This window comes from Haliotis rubra, unplaced genomic scaffold, assembly GCF_003918875.1.
Source record: "Haliotis rubra isolate DU_JTF1 unplaced genomic scaffold, ASM391887v1 Scf1898, whole genome shotgun sequence".
Lineage (NCBI taxonomy): Eukaryota > Metazoa > Mollusca > Gastropoda > Lepetellida > Haliotidae > Haliotis > Haliotis rubra.
The window spans coordinates 1-18,629 of NW_025765889.1; the positions used below are offsets into that span (position 1 = coordinate 1).

General features: G+C 42.3%; 1 protein-coding gene across 1 annotated transcript; it reads left to right on the forward strand.

Annotated features, from left to right (window-relative positions):
• Window positions 1-6,221: 6,221 nt before the first annotated feature.
• Window positions 6,222-6,532, forward strand: LOC124274269 (transcriptional activator ptaB-like; the record flags this gene model as incomplete). Its single annotated transcript, XM_046709608.1, has 1 exon — window positions 6,222-6,532. A coding segment is annotated over one exon (311 nt), but the record flags the coding sequence as incomplete, so codon positions are not given.
• Between the last annotated feature and the right edge of the window lie 12,097 nt (window positions 6,533-18,629).

Consider the following 18,629-nt stretch of genomic DNA (forward strand, 5'->3'; position numbering starts at 1 on the left):
TAAGGTTCGTCCTGCGAATTTATAGTGCGCCGATTAGCCTGCTGAATTTCTTTCTATACACTATATAACTGCAGAATATCTGCACCTTCTCTACAACTATATATCATTGCAGAATATCTGCTCATTTATATACACACCTATATATCACTGCAGAATATCTGCACATTATATACACCTATATAACTGCAGAATATGCACCTTCTATACACACATATATATATATATCACTGCAGAATATCTGCATATTCTATATGTACCTACATCACCGCAGCAGAATATCTGCAAATCTCTATATGCACCTATATATATCAATGTAGATATTCCGCTGCCTGTACAATAAAGTGATATACTAGCTGAACCAGTAGAACCTACACATGTAGTTGTATGTACGAGCCAGAACCTCTGTAAATGTGTAGATTGAGTGTAACGGGCCAGAACCTCTGTACATGTGTAGTTGTGTACGGGTCCAGAACTCTGTACATGTGTTGAGGTGTACGGGTCCAGAATCTCTGTACACGTAGTTGAGTGTACGGGCCAGAACCTCTGTACATGTGTAGTTGTGTACGGGCTCGTGAACCTCTGTACATGTAGTTGAGTGTACGGGTCAGGACCTCTGTACACGTGTAGTTGAGTGTACGGGTCAGAACCTCTGTACATGTGTAGTTGAGTGTACGGGTCAGAACCTCTGTACATGTGTAGTTGAGTGTACGGGCCAGAAGCTCTTGTACGTGTGTAGTTGAGTGTACGGTGGGAACCTCTGTATGTGTATTGGCCAGTTGTCATACGCTGACCCAGAACCTCTGTAAATGTGTAGTTGAGTGTACGGGGTTAGAACCTCTGTGCATGTGTAGTTGAGTGAACGGGCCAGAACCTCTGTAAAATGTAGTTGAGTGTACGGGCCAGAACCTCTGTACGTGTGTAGTTGGAGTGTACGGGCTGTGAACCTCTGTACATGTGGTAGTTGTGTGTACGGGCCAGAACCTCTGTACATGTGTAGATTGAGTGTACGGGCCAGAACCTATGTACATGTAGTAGTTGTGTACGGGCCAGGACGTGAACCTCTGTACATGTAGCCGGAGGTATGCAGGGCAGAAAGTTGCACGTTAAATCTACGTTTCATCACCATCACCATCATCATCATTATTATCAACTTGCCCACGCCACGCCACGCCACGCCACGCCACGCCACGCCACACCACACCACACCATACCACACCACACCACACCACACCATACCATACCACACCATACCACACCATACCACACCCACACCATACCATACCATACCACACCATACCACACCATACCATACCATACCATACCATACCATACCACCATACCACACCATACCATACCATACCATCATGTACAAATCTGAGAGACTCAATTAGGAGACTTTTCTGAAACGAAGACGAAGTCGCTGGTAGTTCGTGTACGCTTTACTGGCATTCACGTTTCAGTACAGGCATTCGGCATTCCTGCAACACTTGCGAGTCGAGGCAAGAATAACAATTCACTTTACTTCTCTGACATTTTTCAAAAAGCGGAAAAGGCAATTGTCTTCCTCGCTACCAACACGCCAGCCGTTATATGCGCACCCTCTACACTGATTGTATGGAGTACTATGCACTGCCGTGAATGTGGGGCTACAACTGGTATCCAAATACATACATGTATTAAGAGTAGACTCACGGGATCGGGTGGTCAGATACCTTGGTTGATGCATTTCATGGTATACTAGTTGCGTAGAGTAATGCGTATGGAGTGAATCACTGGATTGTGTGGCCCAGACTATATTATTTTCAAACCGCCATCATTTTGCTGTGATATTGCAGAGTGCGGCGCTAAAACACACGCACGCACGCACGCACGCACGTAAGCGCGAACGAACTCATACACACAAACCAAGTCGTACTGTTCTTGTACATTTAACTTCATTACCCATATTGACTTTCGTTCTATCCTAACGACCACATCATGTGAAAATGGAGTAAACCAGGAAAAGAAGATTTGGCCTGAAACGAAACACAATCAGTGAAAATCACCTGGACTAAACGAAAATGTTTTGAAAATTAGAAATTATCTACTTCGAGAAACGTTCCGTAAATGTTGTTTTGTTTTTTTCTTCATTTGAATTTGTACATTTTCAGAATTATTTTATCGCAGACATTTTGACCTGACGTATAAATTCAGGTGATGCAATGGTTTCGAGAATGTTATAACATTGCAACAAGTTCCATACAGGTAACATAAATCGAACCGTTAGGCTAACATTATGACAAAATACCTGTCTGTGGAATAAGACAAAAAAATACAAACACGCCAAAAAACGCTTTAAGATACAACGTGCTCCGCTCGGTACAGGCCTCAAGATGAAACGTCTCTCTCTCGCAGCTGACACAGCGTCAAGATTGGTCCTGTTGGCGGCGTGATAACTGGCAGTGCCGACGTCATGGCCTCTGTACTCTGTACTAAGATGGTTATCTTAGGTGTGTGTATCCATATTCCCACAGAAATACATCTGGTTGACTTACTGTACAACAGCTCTAATCCTAAGTTATAAACAATAATCAGTGGTGTGACGTGATCGTGGCCACGACGTTCCATAGACAATTAGACAACAGTAAAGTCAGTACTTGGTTCCCGTGTCCTACAAAGTGGTCCCTGGTTGATATATATATATATATTGTTGTATCAGGCAGATTTAGATATTTAGGCGCTGTATCGTATTTGCGACCAGAGAACTTAGAGCACTCTTGCATATAAGAAGATGTCTTGATCGAATAGGTAGAACATTAATATGACAGTAGCAAGACGGTGATAGAGTTAGTCTGGCTACAAAAGCGCCAAAGCAGGCAGATATTTGCCATCGTATCAAGACTGACCTATACATTTACAGGCGGTGTCCATTGCTGGAAGAGACCAGATTATTCAACCACCACCGTTATTGTCAGCTGACTGGCATGGCATGATATATAATATACAATGAAATGTGTTTTATATGGGACTAGGGAATTTGTTCCAGGTAGCTCTATTAACATAAATGTGTCACTTCTTGGGGCAGTTAGATTTCACCGTCAGTCCATCAACGATTTAGTGGCCAACCCTCCATGTACTGGTAATTCGCCTCCATCTAACCTGTCATCACCATGGATAGCCTGGAGGTAAAGCTCACTCACTCACTCACTCTCCATATGGGAGGGTTACTGATTTTGGATCTTCGCGCCGTTCCTGCTGCTGCTGCCATGCATGTTCTTTACATCAGGCTCCAGTGCCTGGCTTGGTTAGTACCAGGCCAAAGATGTGGTCTCATGGCAGGCCAAGGCAGGGTGGTCACAGAGGTGTTCTTGAGGCTCCAGGCTGTGACGGGAGCTGTAGCGTGCTCCAGGCTGTGCTGGTATTGGCAGTGCACAACAAGTGTTACCATATATCACGATACTAAAATCTTTAATTCTAACACCAACTATAAAACACCTTAAGATCAAAACAAAACCTATGTTAAAATATTTCGTCAAATTCCTCCAGCGTTTTCAATGTCATTCAGAAACAGAGATAATTAAGTTTATACACGGACTTTGTGAATGTGAATAACATGCGAGAGCTATGTCTGACACAGTTTTGAAGCAAGAATTTCCGAGAAAACGTTTACTTATGAAGGGAAAATAAGTAAGCATATATTTTGATCATGAAACAAAAGTAAGTCTTTTTGGTTGACAGATATCGCGATTCGGCAATATTCAAAGCTAAACATCGTTGTATCGTGGCCCTTTAAAGTATCGTATCGGGATATACGACAATGTAAAACTTTGCTTCGATTCACTGTATCGGCGGCCCATGGATTGATGCATCGATGGGTATCGATGAATGGTCACACCACTAGTAGGGTGTGGAGCTGAACTGGGGTAAAGCCATGAGTGGACGGAGGGCAACATGTGGAACACGGGGAATGACAGTGGCGGGGCGGGGCGGGGCGGGTGTCCAGGTCGAGCTTGCAGTACCACGTATGGTCTGCAAACCCCTAACCCTCGTATATAGGAACGGAACACTCCCCTAACCCTCGAATATGGGAACGCTTACGCCAACCCTAACGCCTATAACCCTCGTATTTGGCAGCGTTAACTTCATCACCCTAGTGTATTGGAACGCTAACCCCAAGCTGATACATGTGTAATATTAAGGTATAACATCTGTAATGTTATTGTGGCACGTGTTACCACCGGCTTTGCATGCATGACACATGACCCTCTGGAACCCTCACAATTCCAGGGCGGTGGAGTAGCCTAATGGTTAAAGCGTTTGCTCGTCACGTAGAAGACCCGGGTTCGATTTTTCACATGAGTATAATGTGTGAAGCCCATTCCTGGTGTACCCCGCCGTAATATTGCTAAAAGCGGCGTAAAACTAAACTCACTCATTCTACATTTCCTGAATAGGAACCTTCAGCCTACACTGCTGTTTTAGGTAAACAATGCATCCCCGAAACATAAGAAAAGTGTAATTAACATTATTGAGAAAGACGGTTATTTCATGATGGATGCTATAGCTGCTTGTAATGAAAACAAACATTGATCTACTGTTGAGAGTATAGAATCTGTGCTGGGTTGTTCCTTGATTGCGCCAGTCCACGAATGAGGCGTTAATACTTCGGAATTAGGGTTGGATGGTTGGTTGTTTCTATGTTGTTTAACGCCGAACTCAGCAATATTCCAGCTGTATAGCGGCGGTGTGTAAATAGTAGAGTCTGGACCAGACAATACAGTGATCAGCCGAACTCAGCAATATTCCAGCTGTATAGCGGCTGTGTGTAAATAGTAGAGTCTGGACCAGACAATACAGTGATCAGCCGAACTCCAGCAATATTCCAGCTGTATAGCGGCGGTGTGTAAATAGTAGAGTCTGGACCAGACAATACAGTGATCAGCCGAACTCAGCAATATTCCAGCTGTATAGCGGCGGTGTGTAAATAGTAGAGTCTGGACCAGACAATACAGTGAATGAGCATCGATCTACTCAATCGAGATACGATGATATTGTCAACCTGTAAGTTATGAAAATCGACCCCTTGGAATTAGGGATATCCGACGCCTCACTCCTTGCCCCACATGTAAACGACAGGGTAACGTCTGGACGTCTCCCCAAGTCCCAGAACGGCAATATGTGAGATAACTATGGCCGGGTTACAGGTATCCCAACACTGGCTACCGTGGGAGGAAATGGACCCCAGAGGCACGACACCGACCCCGACCCCACCCGACCCCGACCCCTCACCATACCTTACACACATTAACATGAATTTGACCAACTTGCATCGTATATCATGTTGTGACGATGTGCCCCCGTGTACATTCCGAATATTAGAAAAATGTACATTCAGACCAAAACCAGAAAGAAAAGGGTTTGTTTTATGCAGCGACGGTGGTGGAGATGAAGCATAAATCAAGATATTTTATATGTTTCCAAAAATATCAAGGATTGTTCAATCCTGCCCAATGCATTTTCCGGATATGTACTGTTTGTAAAGCAAACATAAGCTCGGAATATGAGCAGAAGAGGGTGTATTCACAGTACCCACTGACACACCCTCCCACCGGCATTGACGTATATGTACTGGGTGTTTTAGGGTGTATTCACATTCCCACCGATATACCTTTGAAGTATTTACTAAACACTGTAATGCTTCACTAACAATAATATATGTGGGGTCACTTGACCGTGGCCATAACGTCGCTGACACACACCAAGCATTGACGTATATGTACTGTTTTAGGGTGTATTCACCTTTGAAGTATTTACTAAACACTGTAATGCTTCACTAACAATAATATATGTGGGGTCCTTGACCGTGGCCATAACGTCGCTGACACACCCCAAGCATTGACGTATATGTACTGTTTTAGGGTGTATTCACCTTTGAAGTATTTACTAAACACTGTAATGCTTCACTAACAATAATATATGTGGGGTCACTTGACCGTGGCCATAACGTCGCTGACACACCCCAAGCATTGACGTATATGTACTGTTTTAGGGTGTATTCACCACCTTTGAAGTATTTACTAAACACTGTAATGCTTCACTAACAATAATATATGTGGGGTCACTTGACCGTGGCCATAACGTACATTAGTTTTTAAACTACGGTTTCAAAAGCAAAACACCCACGCCCGTTCAGCCGTAAAACAACTCCGACCTAATCAGTAAAAGCAGCCCCACATCATCAGGCCGCCACTGCCACAGCCACAGGCCGCCACTGCCACCACCACAGCCACAGCCACAGGCCGCCACTGCCACCCACCACAGCCACAGCCACAGGCCGCCACAGCCACAGCCACAGCAGCAGCCACAGGCCGCCAGTGCCACAGCCACAACCACAACCACAGCCACAACCACAGGCCGCCAGTGCCACAACCACAACCACAGGCCGCCACAGTCACAGCCACAGGGCCGCCAGTGCCAGCCACAACCACAACCACAGCCACAACCACAGGCCGCCAGTGCCACAACCACAGCCACAGGCCGCCACAGCCACTGACTGACTTGGTTGACACATGTCATCGGTTCCCAATTGGTGCGCAGACCGGTGTTCATGCTGTTGATCACTGGACTGTATGGTGCAGACTCGATTATTTACAGACTGCCGCCATAAAGCTGGAATATTGCTGAGTGCGGCGTAAAACTAAACTCACTCACTCATTAAAACGCCAAAAGGAGTTCCAAAGCATGTCCAAGTATTATGCAGACATTTATAAAGGTGCGATCACAACAATCATTCATGGATATTGAAGTGTGCCACAGAATTATTATTTGACTAAGTTACACCTTTTTAAAGCAAATATTTCCCAATCAAATAATGCCTAATATAGGCAGCAATGACATGCACGTGACAACTTCATTCACCTCGCTCCACCTCTGTAGTGTACTTATTTCAAAGCAAAAAGACATGACAGAATTTATATATAGTCTATGTGTTTGTTGGTTATTACCTCAGTTGCAGCTATATGGTGTGTCCCTTGTAAGTAATGAAGGCTCAACCAGACAATCAAGTGATGTATACAGATCGAACACGCAAGTTCCTTCCATCACGCACATACAATCAGTACATCACGGACTTAACATCAGCACATCACTGACATACAATCAGCACATAACTGACATACAATCAGTACATCACGGACATACAATCAGTACATCACTGACATACAATCAGTACATCACTGACATACAATCAGTACATCAAGGACATAACATCAGTACATCACTGACATACAATCCAGTACATCAAGGACATAACATCAGTAAAATCACTGACATACAATCAGTACATCACTGACATACCATCAGTACATCACGGACATACAATCAGTACATCACGGACATACAATCAGTACATCACTGACATACAATCAGTACATCACTGACATACAATCAGTACATCACTGACATACAATCAGTACATCACTGACACACAATCAGTACATCACTGACATACAACCAGTACATCACTGACATACAATCAGCACATAACTGACATACAATCAGTACATCACGGACATACAATCAGTACATCACTGACATACAATCAGTACATCACTGACATACAATCAATTACATCAAGGACATAACATCAGTACATCACTGACATACAATCAAGTACATCAAGGACATAACATCAGTAAATCACTGACATACAATCAGTACATCACTGACATACCATCAGTACATCACTGACATACAATCAGTACATCACTGACATACAATCAGTACATCACCACTGACATACAATCAGTACATCACTGACATACAATCAGTACATCACCGACATACAATCAGTACATCACTGACATACAATCAGTACATCACTGACATACAACCAGTACATCACCGACATACAATCAGTACATCACTGACATACAATCAGTACATCACTGACATACAATCATTACTCCTAGCGTGTTGTACTGAATTGTTTTATAATGAGAAGAGTGTACAGGTGTAAAATCGTTTGAGGGGCTTGACATGTGGTCCATTTTGTGATTCCACATACAATCTATTCAGTGTAGACTGAGATTGACTGAAGAGATGTGTTTGTTTGATTGTTTTATATGTTCACGTGGCACGAGAAGTATTACAGATTGTTATTCCATTTTCCTGTATGTAAGTGGGTAATTAATGCATGGGTTGTTTTAGCTTGTCTGGACGCTTGGTCTGCGTTTTCGTTTCCCGTGATGCGTAAGTCTGAGAGGGTACTATATTGTATATTTTCATTTGTAGTGTGTTGTTTGGCTGCAGTATTCCATGTAGTAGATGTGGCCTGTTTGTGTGTCATTTTAATGGTTTGTAATGCACTCAGCGAATGTGTGATGTATCCCGGGCTGGTTAAAGCGTTTTTGGGGATATCTGTCTCTTCAAATACAGAAGTCCATCAGTGGGTCCACAACACTTTATTCAGGCTAAGTATGTAATTACATGATAATGCAGCAACGGCACGGCAGCATCACAGAGGCGATCGTCAGCCAAACCTGCCTAGCCGCTGTCCGAGGGTCAAGTCCCGTTACATTAAGAATTCATTGTCTATATACTACTGACTGTCAGGCTGCCCTGTATCGTATTACGATACATGTATGAATCAACCTGCAGTATCCAGCATGCACCTCATCCACAATGTTAAACTTCCGTGGCCAACCGGCCATACTCTAAGGTTCATTACAGTTAATTACACGCAGGCAGCGGATCTGTACATGGCTGTGCTGATGGCCATGATAATAAGCTGCTGATATTTCATGTATATTGTCAGCACTGTGATTTAGATTTAGATAACACGACTTTAACTTAACTCAGAGAATATACAAACATGTCTATATTTCCCGATAAAACCCATACCCGATCAAAGTGCCTACGACAGATGATTAGAAGCTTGTAATATTTAGTGGTTTGTGCCATTTTGAAGTCTAGATATATTGTCGCATGTTTCTGCGGCATATACAGAAAGGTTGTAGGGATGAGTGCTGATGTTGTAGTTATGTCTGGTAATGGTTTGTGTATTGCAAGTCTACTGTATGGTTGATGGGGTTGTGTGATCCGTCAGTGTAGATGTGTGTGTAGTCCTGGTCAGTGCTGTTGTTGTAGCTATGTCTGGTAGTGTTTTGTGTATTGCAAGTCTACTGTGTGGTTGATGGGGTTGTGTGATCCGTCAGTGTAGATGTGTGTGTAGTCTGGTCAGTGCTGTTGTCTGTAATCCACGGCCAGTATTTTGTTGTTGTGTTTTGTTTGTTGTTATTCTTGTGATGTTTGTTAGAACAGTGTCCGTACAAGGAGGCGGGGGTGATAGGTGTAATGCACTAGAATGATGTGATCTAGGGTTGTTTTGTTTGTTGTTATTCTTGTGATGTTTGTTAGAACAGTGTCCGTACGAGGAGGCGGGGGTGATAGGTGTAATGAACTAGAATGATGTGATCTAGGGTTGTTTTGTTTGGTGTTATTCTTGTGATGTTTGTTAGAACAGTGTCCGTACAAGGAGGCGGGGGGTGATAGGTGTAATGAACTAGAATGATGTGATCTAGGGTTGTTTTGTTTGGTGTTATTCTTGTGATGTTTGTTAGAACAGTGTCCGTACAAGGAGGCGGGGGTGATAGGTGTAATGAACTAGAATGATGTGATCTAGGGTTGTTTTGTTTGGTGTTATTCTTGTGATGTTTGTTAGAACAGTGTCCGTACAAGGAGGCGGGGGTGATAGGTGTAATGAACTAGAATGATGTGATCTAGGGTTGTTTTGTTTGGTGTTATTCTTGTGATGTTTGTTAGAACAGTGTCCGTACGAGGAGGCGGGGGGTGATAGGTGTAATGAACTAGAATGATGTGATCTAGGGTTGTTTTGTTTGGTGTTATTCTTGTTATGTTTGTTAGAACAGTGTCCGTACAAGGAGGCGGGGGTGATAGGTGTAATGAACTAGAATGATGTGATCTAGGGTTGTTTTGTTTGGTGTTATTCTTGTGATGTTTGTTAGAACAGTGTCCGTACGAGGAGGCGGGGGTGATAGGTGTAATGAACTAGAATGATGTGATCTAGGGTTGTTTTGTTTGGTGTTATTCTTGTGATGTTTGTTAGAACAGTGTCCGTACAAGGAGGCGGGGGTGATAGGTGTAATGAACTAGAATGATGTGATCTAGGGTTGTTTTGTTTGGTGTTATTCTTGTGATGTTTGTTAGAACAGTGTCCGTACGAGGAGGCGGGGGTGATAGGTGTAATGCACTAGAATGATGTGATCTAGGGTTGTTTTGTTTGGTGTTATTGTTTGTGATGTTGTTAGAACAGTGTCCGTACAAGGAGGCGGGGTGATAGGTGTAATGAACTAGAATGATGTGGATCTAGGGTTGTTTTGTTTGGTGTTATTCTTGTGATGTTTGTGTAGAACAGTGTCCCGTACAAGGAGGCGGGGGTGATAGGTGTAATGAACTAGAATGATGTGATCTAGGGTTGTTTTGTTTGGTGTTATTCTTGTGATGTTGTTAGAACAGTGTCCGTACAAGGAGGCAGGGGGTTATAGGTGTAATGAACTAGAATGATGTGATCTAGGGTTGTTTTGTTTGGTGTGAAGATTGTTTGTGTTTAGGTGATGATGACGTGTTTTATTATTATTGTTTCCATGACTTGATGCGAGTGTTATGGATCTGTACGATTCTGTATGTAAACACATACCAATACATAGTAATAGCGTTGTACAGTGTATAGTGAAGTTGTTTAGTGATATTTAAATTGTGGCATGTCCTGGAACAGTCTAGGTGGTTTTGCTTTTGAGAGTCTGTGTCAGTTCGTGTATTGTTAGGGTGCATTGTCGGGTAGATGGCCTTGGGGCGGCTGTATGATGTAAGCTGGTGTAGTGAGTATTTTCTGCTGGAGCGAAGCAGAATGATTACAACTTCTGTTTTTTTCTAGTGCTGGGCTAATGCTTGTGCTTTTAATTTGTCATGGCTTTATATAGTCGTCTATTTTATGGATGTGTGTTGATTTTGTGGGTACGTATGTTGCTTTAGTTTGCTCCACGTGACTTTAGAATTGCTATCCGTTGTGTTTAGAGTGCTGGCGAACTTCCCCAGTGTTGTTTTTTAGTGTTTTGATAAGCATGTGTGTACTGTTGCGAAGTTGTGTTGGTTTGGGCGATTATTTACACACCGCCGCCATATAGCTGGAATATTGCTGAGTGTGGCGTGAAGCAACAAACCAACCAAACCAGACTCCGCTGGGTTAGTGTAGTGAGTGAGTGAGTTTAATATTTAACGTCACATCTCAATATTTCAGCCATATCGTGACGAGCTTTAGTGGAAATGACTCTATTGATGTTTTGGTATGGACATATTGAACTCGCATTGTAGTTAACAGTTTTATTTAAAAGTTCGGCCACAGTTGTTTATAGATTTGAGTGAGTTTAGTTTTACGCCGCACTCAGCAATATTCCAGCTATATGGCGGCAGTCTGTAACTAATCGAGTCAGTACACACCTAAATGTAAGAAGTCTCAAGGACAAATTGGACATTGTCTCAACAGAACTTAGCGATTATGATGTCATATGCCTAAACCTGGTTAACACATGATATTAAAATGATGACTCATACATTCCCGGCTTTCACCTACCTGTGAGGAAAGATAGACTAACAAGGGGAGGGGAGTAGCAATATACATAAAGGACACAATATATTTTACACACATGACTAGTTTAGACGTCCCAAACCTAGAAGCAGTGTGGGTTCAAATAACTACATACAATCAAAAGGTAGTAATAGGTTCTCTGTACAGGGCAGACTGGGAGCAGTATTCAACACTTGGGAGCTAGAGAAGACTCATTTTTTCTAAAGCTTCAGACCTAGAGCTAAAAACCGTCATTTTAGGGGTTTTAACGCAAATCTATATGTGTCTAGATCCAACAGACATATCGACGATTTAAGACAAGTTTACCCTATTGTTTGTGTCTAATGCAACCTGGCCTAAGAAAGGTCCTATTGTTTGTGTCTTATGCGCCTGTAGGTCCTTCTGGCATAATGATGGCGTTCAAAGTTTGTTGCACGATCGATTTCAAATGCGCAGCAATATGACGATACCTGAGATGTGCTGCCGTGCCTCGGGATGCTGCAATAGAGGTTCTGCGTGTCCGAGAGGTCAAAACTTGCTGAAATGGTGGTTGACTATCATTCGAAGTAGCGACGAATGAAACAAAAGCATGACGAGGTAGCTCTCGCTGGTCTCACTCTCAGTGTTGTCCACTTCTGACAGAGCGATTTCGTTAGTGTAACTAATTGTGGTAAGTACCACGTATTTTGTATCTTGTACAGTTTGACGTTTATTCTCCTTGCCAAATTTAGTTAAAGTGCATGCCAACCGAAATTACGAGCAGGGTTTTGAATCGATTCAGGGAAAAGAATGTGTTGCTTCAATAGGGACACATGCTGTACAAAACTTTTCACGCGAAACATTAGGGGCCTCTCTGTACTGTAGTAACATCAAAACTTACAGTACACAATCTTTTCGCTTTTACATTGGGTGCAGCCCAAGGCGTCACCATCTGTATGTTATCGTCTGAAATCGGTACCCCAGTGAGGATTAGCTATAAACATGATAAAACAGTTTCTGTAGTAGTTAGGCTTTATTTATTGTTAACATTGTTTCAAATTTTTCCACCGTACTTGTCTATATTTATGAATGTCCATCCATGCAGAATATAATATGTTGAACAATAAAACTGAAATGACAACCCAGACTTGATTTTTGTCTGATGATAATTGACACATGAGGGATAATCGTAAGTATTGTAGAATCTCGATTGTACAATTTAGACTACCATTCAAAAGCTAAATTATTCCTTGTTTCAGTATTTCAAATGCACACTGTGTTCACTGACACTGTGAGTCCATTATAATTGTGATGAGCCTTGATGTAATTTGCAAACCCTTCGCACATGCTGGAATAACAAATGTGAAATATTGGTATTCAAATTTAAAAGGCTCCCACCTTAAAAGACAATGAACCCGATACCCCTTGCTTCTGGCATCAGATAGTTCAGACCTCCAGTTATGGTTCAATGTGTTTATAATATTTCAGTGTTTCACTCATGCTTAGTTACATTATTTGACAACACCTGAAACACAATTTCAAATAATATTCTTGTGTTTTCAAAATGTGATCTGTCATTTAGATACTGGTTATTTGTGTTGAGAAGAGACAGCCTTTAAAAATGGTACCGATCGGGTAGGGGTCCCAAATGATACTTAGAAATACATTGTGCAAGCAATTTGCCAATTTACTGTACATTTGGGGATTGAATAATGGTCTAAGGGTTCATAATATATTTGAGGGATGTGGAGTGTGAGGTGATGTGATGATGAATTTAAGGGGATCACCTATTTTGTTCTGGAAAGGTGGATGTCATCAATTTTGTACACATGTACTAGGGGGTAAGCAAATTTGTGCATATCAAAAAGATTATGCTTAAAATTATGGGGTGGGGGTGAGTTAAAATTGAATTTGAATATGACATATGCAAGTAGGGAAGTCACTTACTTTGTACATGAATTGTAGGGAGGTCATTCACATTGTACATGCTTCTCCATAAAAAATCACCACCCCCACCCCATTAATTATGAACGGTCCTTAAATATGTATGTGGAAACTATAAACCGGAAGTCGTGTGCTTATTTATCGTGTAAATAGGTGTAATATATTTTGTTGAACACATTGTCAACGAGTCGTTAATTTGATAAAAAATATTTGTTTCAAATCCTCTCGAAAACGATCTGTTGCTATAGCATTTCATCTTTCCATTGCATCCCAAAGCGTTATAGACTATGAGAATAGTTTGTTTACGTGAACGAAAACTAAAGCACTTATGTTGTGCGCGTAATCAGGTCAGTGCTAACGTTATTTGTGTAACGCTAATTTCAGTGTACACTAATGCTATGTTCTAACAACTACGACGACGCCATTAATGCTCTGTGTAATGTGACATAATGGGGAGTAAATGGTTTGACGAATTTACAAAGCAACTACTCAATAAGAAATTCCGAGAAACGGCAATATTACAATAACTGCAGTACCGTTCTATTAGCATTATTTTCGTCCAAACACGCTAGTTCTTCGTGCTTTGACAACAGTCTTCGGTCTGGGCAACTTTCAGCTTCCGTAATTCGTAATAAAAGAACCACAGAGTAAAAAGTAGGTTTAATGTTGATTTAAGTTTTGGCTTGGCCGACAGGCAGGCCTATATGCCAGTATCAGAGCTACTGTTGGACCGTAACTACGGCAGCGCTCCAAGCGGGCAAGGGCGCAACTCCAGGAATGTTCCCCATTGTATGCTGGATTGGACTGATTTGAACGTAGTTTAGTCATATACTGCAGTTAAAGTTTAATACAGCGTTGTTCAAGGGAAGGTTCGTTAGCCTCTGCATATAGACTGTCTACCGGAGAGGTCCTAAAGCTCCCAGGCAGAGCCTCGGGCCTTGGTGGTGGATAGAATCTAATTTTTCTCAATTTCTTTTGCAGGCTCCACAATAGACAATGGAGCCGTAGTCTAGTTTAGAGCGAACCAAAGATCTGTACAAGTGAAGGAGGGTAGTCTGATCCCTCCCCACTCTGTATTTGAAACGACTTTTAGTAAGTCCAGAGCCTTCAAGCACTTGGTTTTCAAATATTTATGTGTGGTAAGAATGTCAGGTGACGGTCGAATATGAGTCCCAGGAATTTGGCCTCTTCTACTACCTTGATGGGAGTACCATCTAAAAATAAGTCTGATCCTTGCGTGGTTTGTATTTACGACAAAAGTGAATACAATTTGTTTTGGATTTTGAAAACTTAAAGCCGTTTTCATTGGCCATTATTTTGGTTTTGTTAAGGCAGAATTGTAGCTGCCTTTCTATTGCATGCATGTTCTTACCACAACATGAAATATTGAAATCGTCCACGAAAAGGGACCCATCAACACAACTGTTCAGTACGTTAGTGAGGCTGTTAATTTTGATGCTAAAATGGGTGACAGACAGGATGCTGCCTTGAGGGACGCCCTGATCTTGGTGGAAATAATCAGAAATGTGGAACCTACCCGTATTTGAAATTGTCGGGAAAGTGATCGCTGCCACTGAGGTCATCATGCACCAACCATTGTATTCGTTTGATAAGTTAGCACCTGTAAGAGAAAGGTCAAGTGCTGAATACGAGTGTAAATATGTTAGAATCATTGTTATATATGTATAAGTAACTGCCATTATACATTCAAGTATATTCTCTTTACTGTTTGTATTTACACCTTGTATTTACACCTTTCATTAATACCTTGTATTTACACAGGAGCGCAACCCACGGCAAACAGGTTACCCAGTTTGGTCGCCTCTACCACTAGCAATGTGGTGCTAAGTACATGTCCTCACTCACGGAGAAGAGCTGTTAGCTACATGCTCTGGTAGTTTAATGTATGCAATTCGAACAGTGGGTGGCTGCCTTGTGTATTTCATTTTTAGGATTTTTAACCTGAGGAGGTAGACAAAGCTGTACAGAACGTGTCCAGCGAACATTCTCCAAGTCAGATGGTGTTTGTGAATAAGGATGCAATGACCCGTGCCGTTGTCAAAAGTTGACAATGAAAACCTCTCCTGTCCATCATTCAGAAAGTCGGTTTTACATTTGCTTGCGTGGATAACCTATCCAAGAGAGTGTTCTCATATTCATGGTCTGTTACAACAATTACATTTGGATGAAATGAAGCTTCACTGAACAGAAATCCATAAAGTTAGTGCAGTTTGTTCACTTTTGGGGCTAATTTGTGGCCTGTGGAAAGGACCCCGTGAATCTCATTTCATTCAGTGCCATGAAAAAACTTCCTATTTTCTAACGTGGGGTTTAATGGAACATTGATTGCTGACTATTATGTGTATTAACTGGTTCTGGCAGCATAACTATGCGATTACACTATCACTTAGCCTCTGAAATAAACATATTTTACAAGATAAAACGGTTCATGGATTATAATCATAAAATATCATGAAAAGGAGCCCAGAGACTTTTTATTCACTGTGGTTATCTAGACTTTGCCACACATTCTAGACTTGCATGGGCTTTGTTGCATATATTTTATTCAGGGTCTGTATGACAGACTACTATGCCATACAGTTACTATTGTCACAATAATGCAATAATGCATTAAATATGTGCAGTTTCCTCACATTTTGAAAATGTTATAGGCTGTTGAAAGACTTTGTGAACCGTACATCATTCAGTATTTTAATAGTTCTAGGTATTCAGTGTGTGCAGCATAGCACCATTCCTATCGTCACAACAATGGTACAACAATGGGTAACATTCATTAAGAATAGAGGTCAGGTGAGGTGAAATTGGGTTTAACGTCGTGCTTGAGAATATTTCGCTCATATGACGACGTGCATGCTTGTGTATGTGTATGTGCGGCTGCTTGTACTAGCCCAGACTTAAGCTGGTTTTATAGTGCTAGCCCACTGAGATACCATGCCCCAGTGAAGCATGGATAGGCGACCCCACTCAGACACATTATACTGACTCTGAGCCGACCAGTCCTTGTTGTACCCATTTATGCCGAGCGCCAGGCAGGGACCAACAACGTCTTTTGGTATGACGCGGTCGGGGATCGAACCCGCGACCTTCCGCACTCCGGGTGGACGCTCTAACCACTACACGACGGAGGCGGTCAAGTGAAGTCAAGTGCTGACGACCTAGTTCTGTATACTTCCGGCACAGCAACTCGGTCTTTGGCGATTTAATAAAACCATCAAATGCACCCCATGTATATGCCCCTACACACATCGGAGATATAGACAATAGCTTTTGATACTTGTGAGACCTTGAAAATACGATATATCGGTTGATGTGTGCGTAATTGTCCGGTTTTCGATCGTGTCACCGTATTTCTGTGATGAACCTTTATCGATATTCTGACCCGCAGTGGTGGCCTATGGTCATGTACATGTACACAGATAACCAATGTTTTCCAACCTCTCCATGCTTGCATTGTATGCACTGTTTTATCGTGGATCTTATCGTTGTTTCAGGAGCAATGTTCTTCTCGACAACTGTGTTTGGGTTTCTGTCATCTCTGATCCACTGTATCGTGGATCTTATCGTTGTTTCAGGAGCAATGTTCTTCTCGACAACTGTATTTGGGTTTCTGTCATCTCTGATCCACTGTATCGTGGATCTTATCGTTGTTTCAGGAGCAATGTTCTTCTCGGCAACTGTGTTTGGGTTTCTGTCATCTCTGATCCACTGTATCGTGGATCTTATCGTTGTTTCAGGAGCAATGTTCTTCTCGGCAACTGTGTTTGGGTTTCTGTCATCTCTGATCCACTGTATCGTGGATCTTATCGTTGTTTCAGGAGCAATGTTCTTCTCGACAACTGTGTTTGGGTTTCTGTCATCTCTGATCCACTATATCGTGGATCTTATCGTTGTTTCAGGAGCAATGTTCTTCTCGACAACTGTGTTTGGGTTTCTGTCATCTCTGATCCACTGTATCGTGGATCTTATCGTTGTTTCAGGAGCAATGTTCTTCTCGGCAACTGTGTTTGGGTTTCTGTCATCTCTGATCCACTGTATCGTGGATCTTATCGTTGTTTCAGGAGCAATGTTCTTCTCGACAACTGTGTTTGGGTTTCTGTCATCTCTGATCCACTGTATCGTGGATCTTATCGTTGTTTCAGGAGCAATGTTCTTCCTCGACAACTGTGTTTGGGTTTCTGTCATCTCTGATCCACTGTATCGTGGATCTTATCGTTGTTTCAGGAGCAATGTTCTTCTCGGCAACTGTGTTTGGGTTTCTGTCATCTCTGATCCACTGTATCGTGGATCTTATCGTTGTTTCAGGAGCAATGTTCTTCTCGGCAACTGTGTTTGGGTTTCTGTCATCTCTGATCCACTGTATCGTGGATCTTATCGTTGTTTCAGGAGCAATGTTCTTCTCGGCAACTGTGTTTGGGTTTCTGTCATCTCTGATCCACTGTATCGTGGATCTTATCGTTGTTTCAGGAGCAATGTTCTTCTCGGCAACTGTGTTTGGGTTTCTGTCATCTCTGATCCACTGTATCGTGGATCTTATCGTTGTTTCAGGAGCAATGTTCTTCTCGGCAACTGTGTTTGGGTTTCTGTCATCTCTGATCCACTGTATCGTGGATCTTATCGTTGTTTCAGGAGCAATGTTCTTCTCGGCAACTGTGTTTGGGTTTCTGTCATCTCTGATCCACTGTATCGTGGATCTTATCGTTGTTTCAGGAGCAATGTTCTTCTCGGCAACTGTGTTTGGGTTTCTGTCATCTCTGATCCACTGTATCGTGGATCTTATCGTTGTTTCAGGAGCAATGTTCTTCTCGGCAACTGTGTTTGGGTTTCTGTCATCTCTGATCCACTGTATCGTGGATCTTATCGTTGTTTCAGGAGCAATGTTCATCTCGGCAACTGTGTTTGGGTTTCTGTCAACTCCGAAGAGGAGAGCCCTGGAACCCTCTGAGGACACACTTCAGGACACAAGAGCTTCTGACATTGCTGACTCTCTAGTGAATGCGAGTGAGTGAGTTTGAAACGTACACCGCAACAGTATTGTGACTTGGAAGGAACATTGTAAAACCAC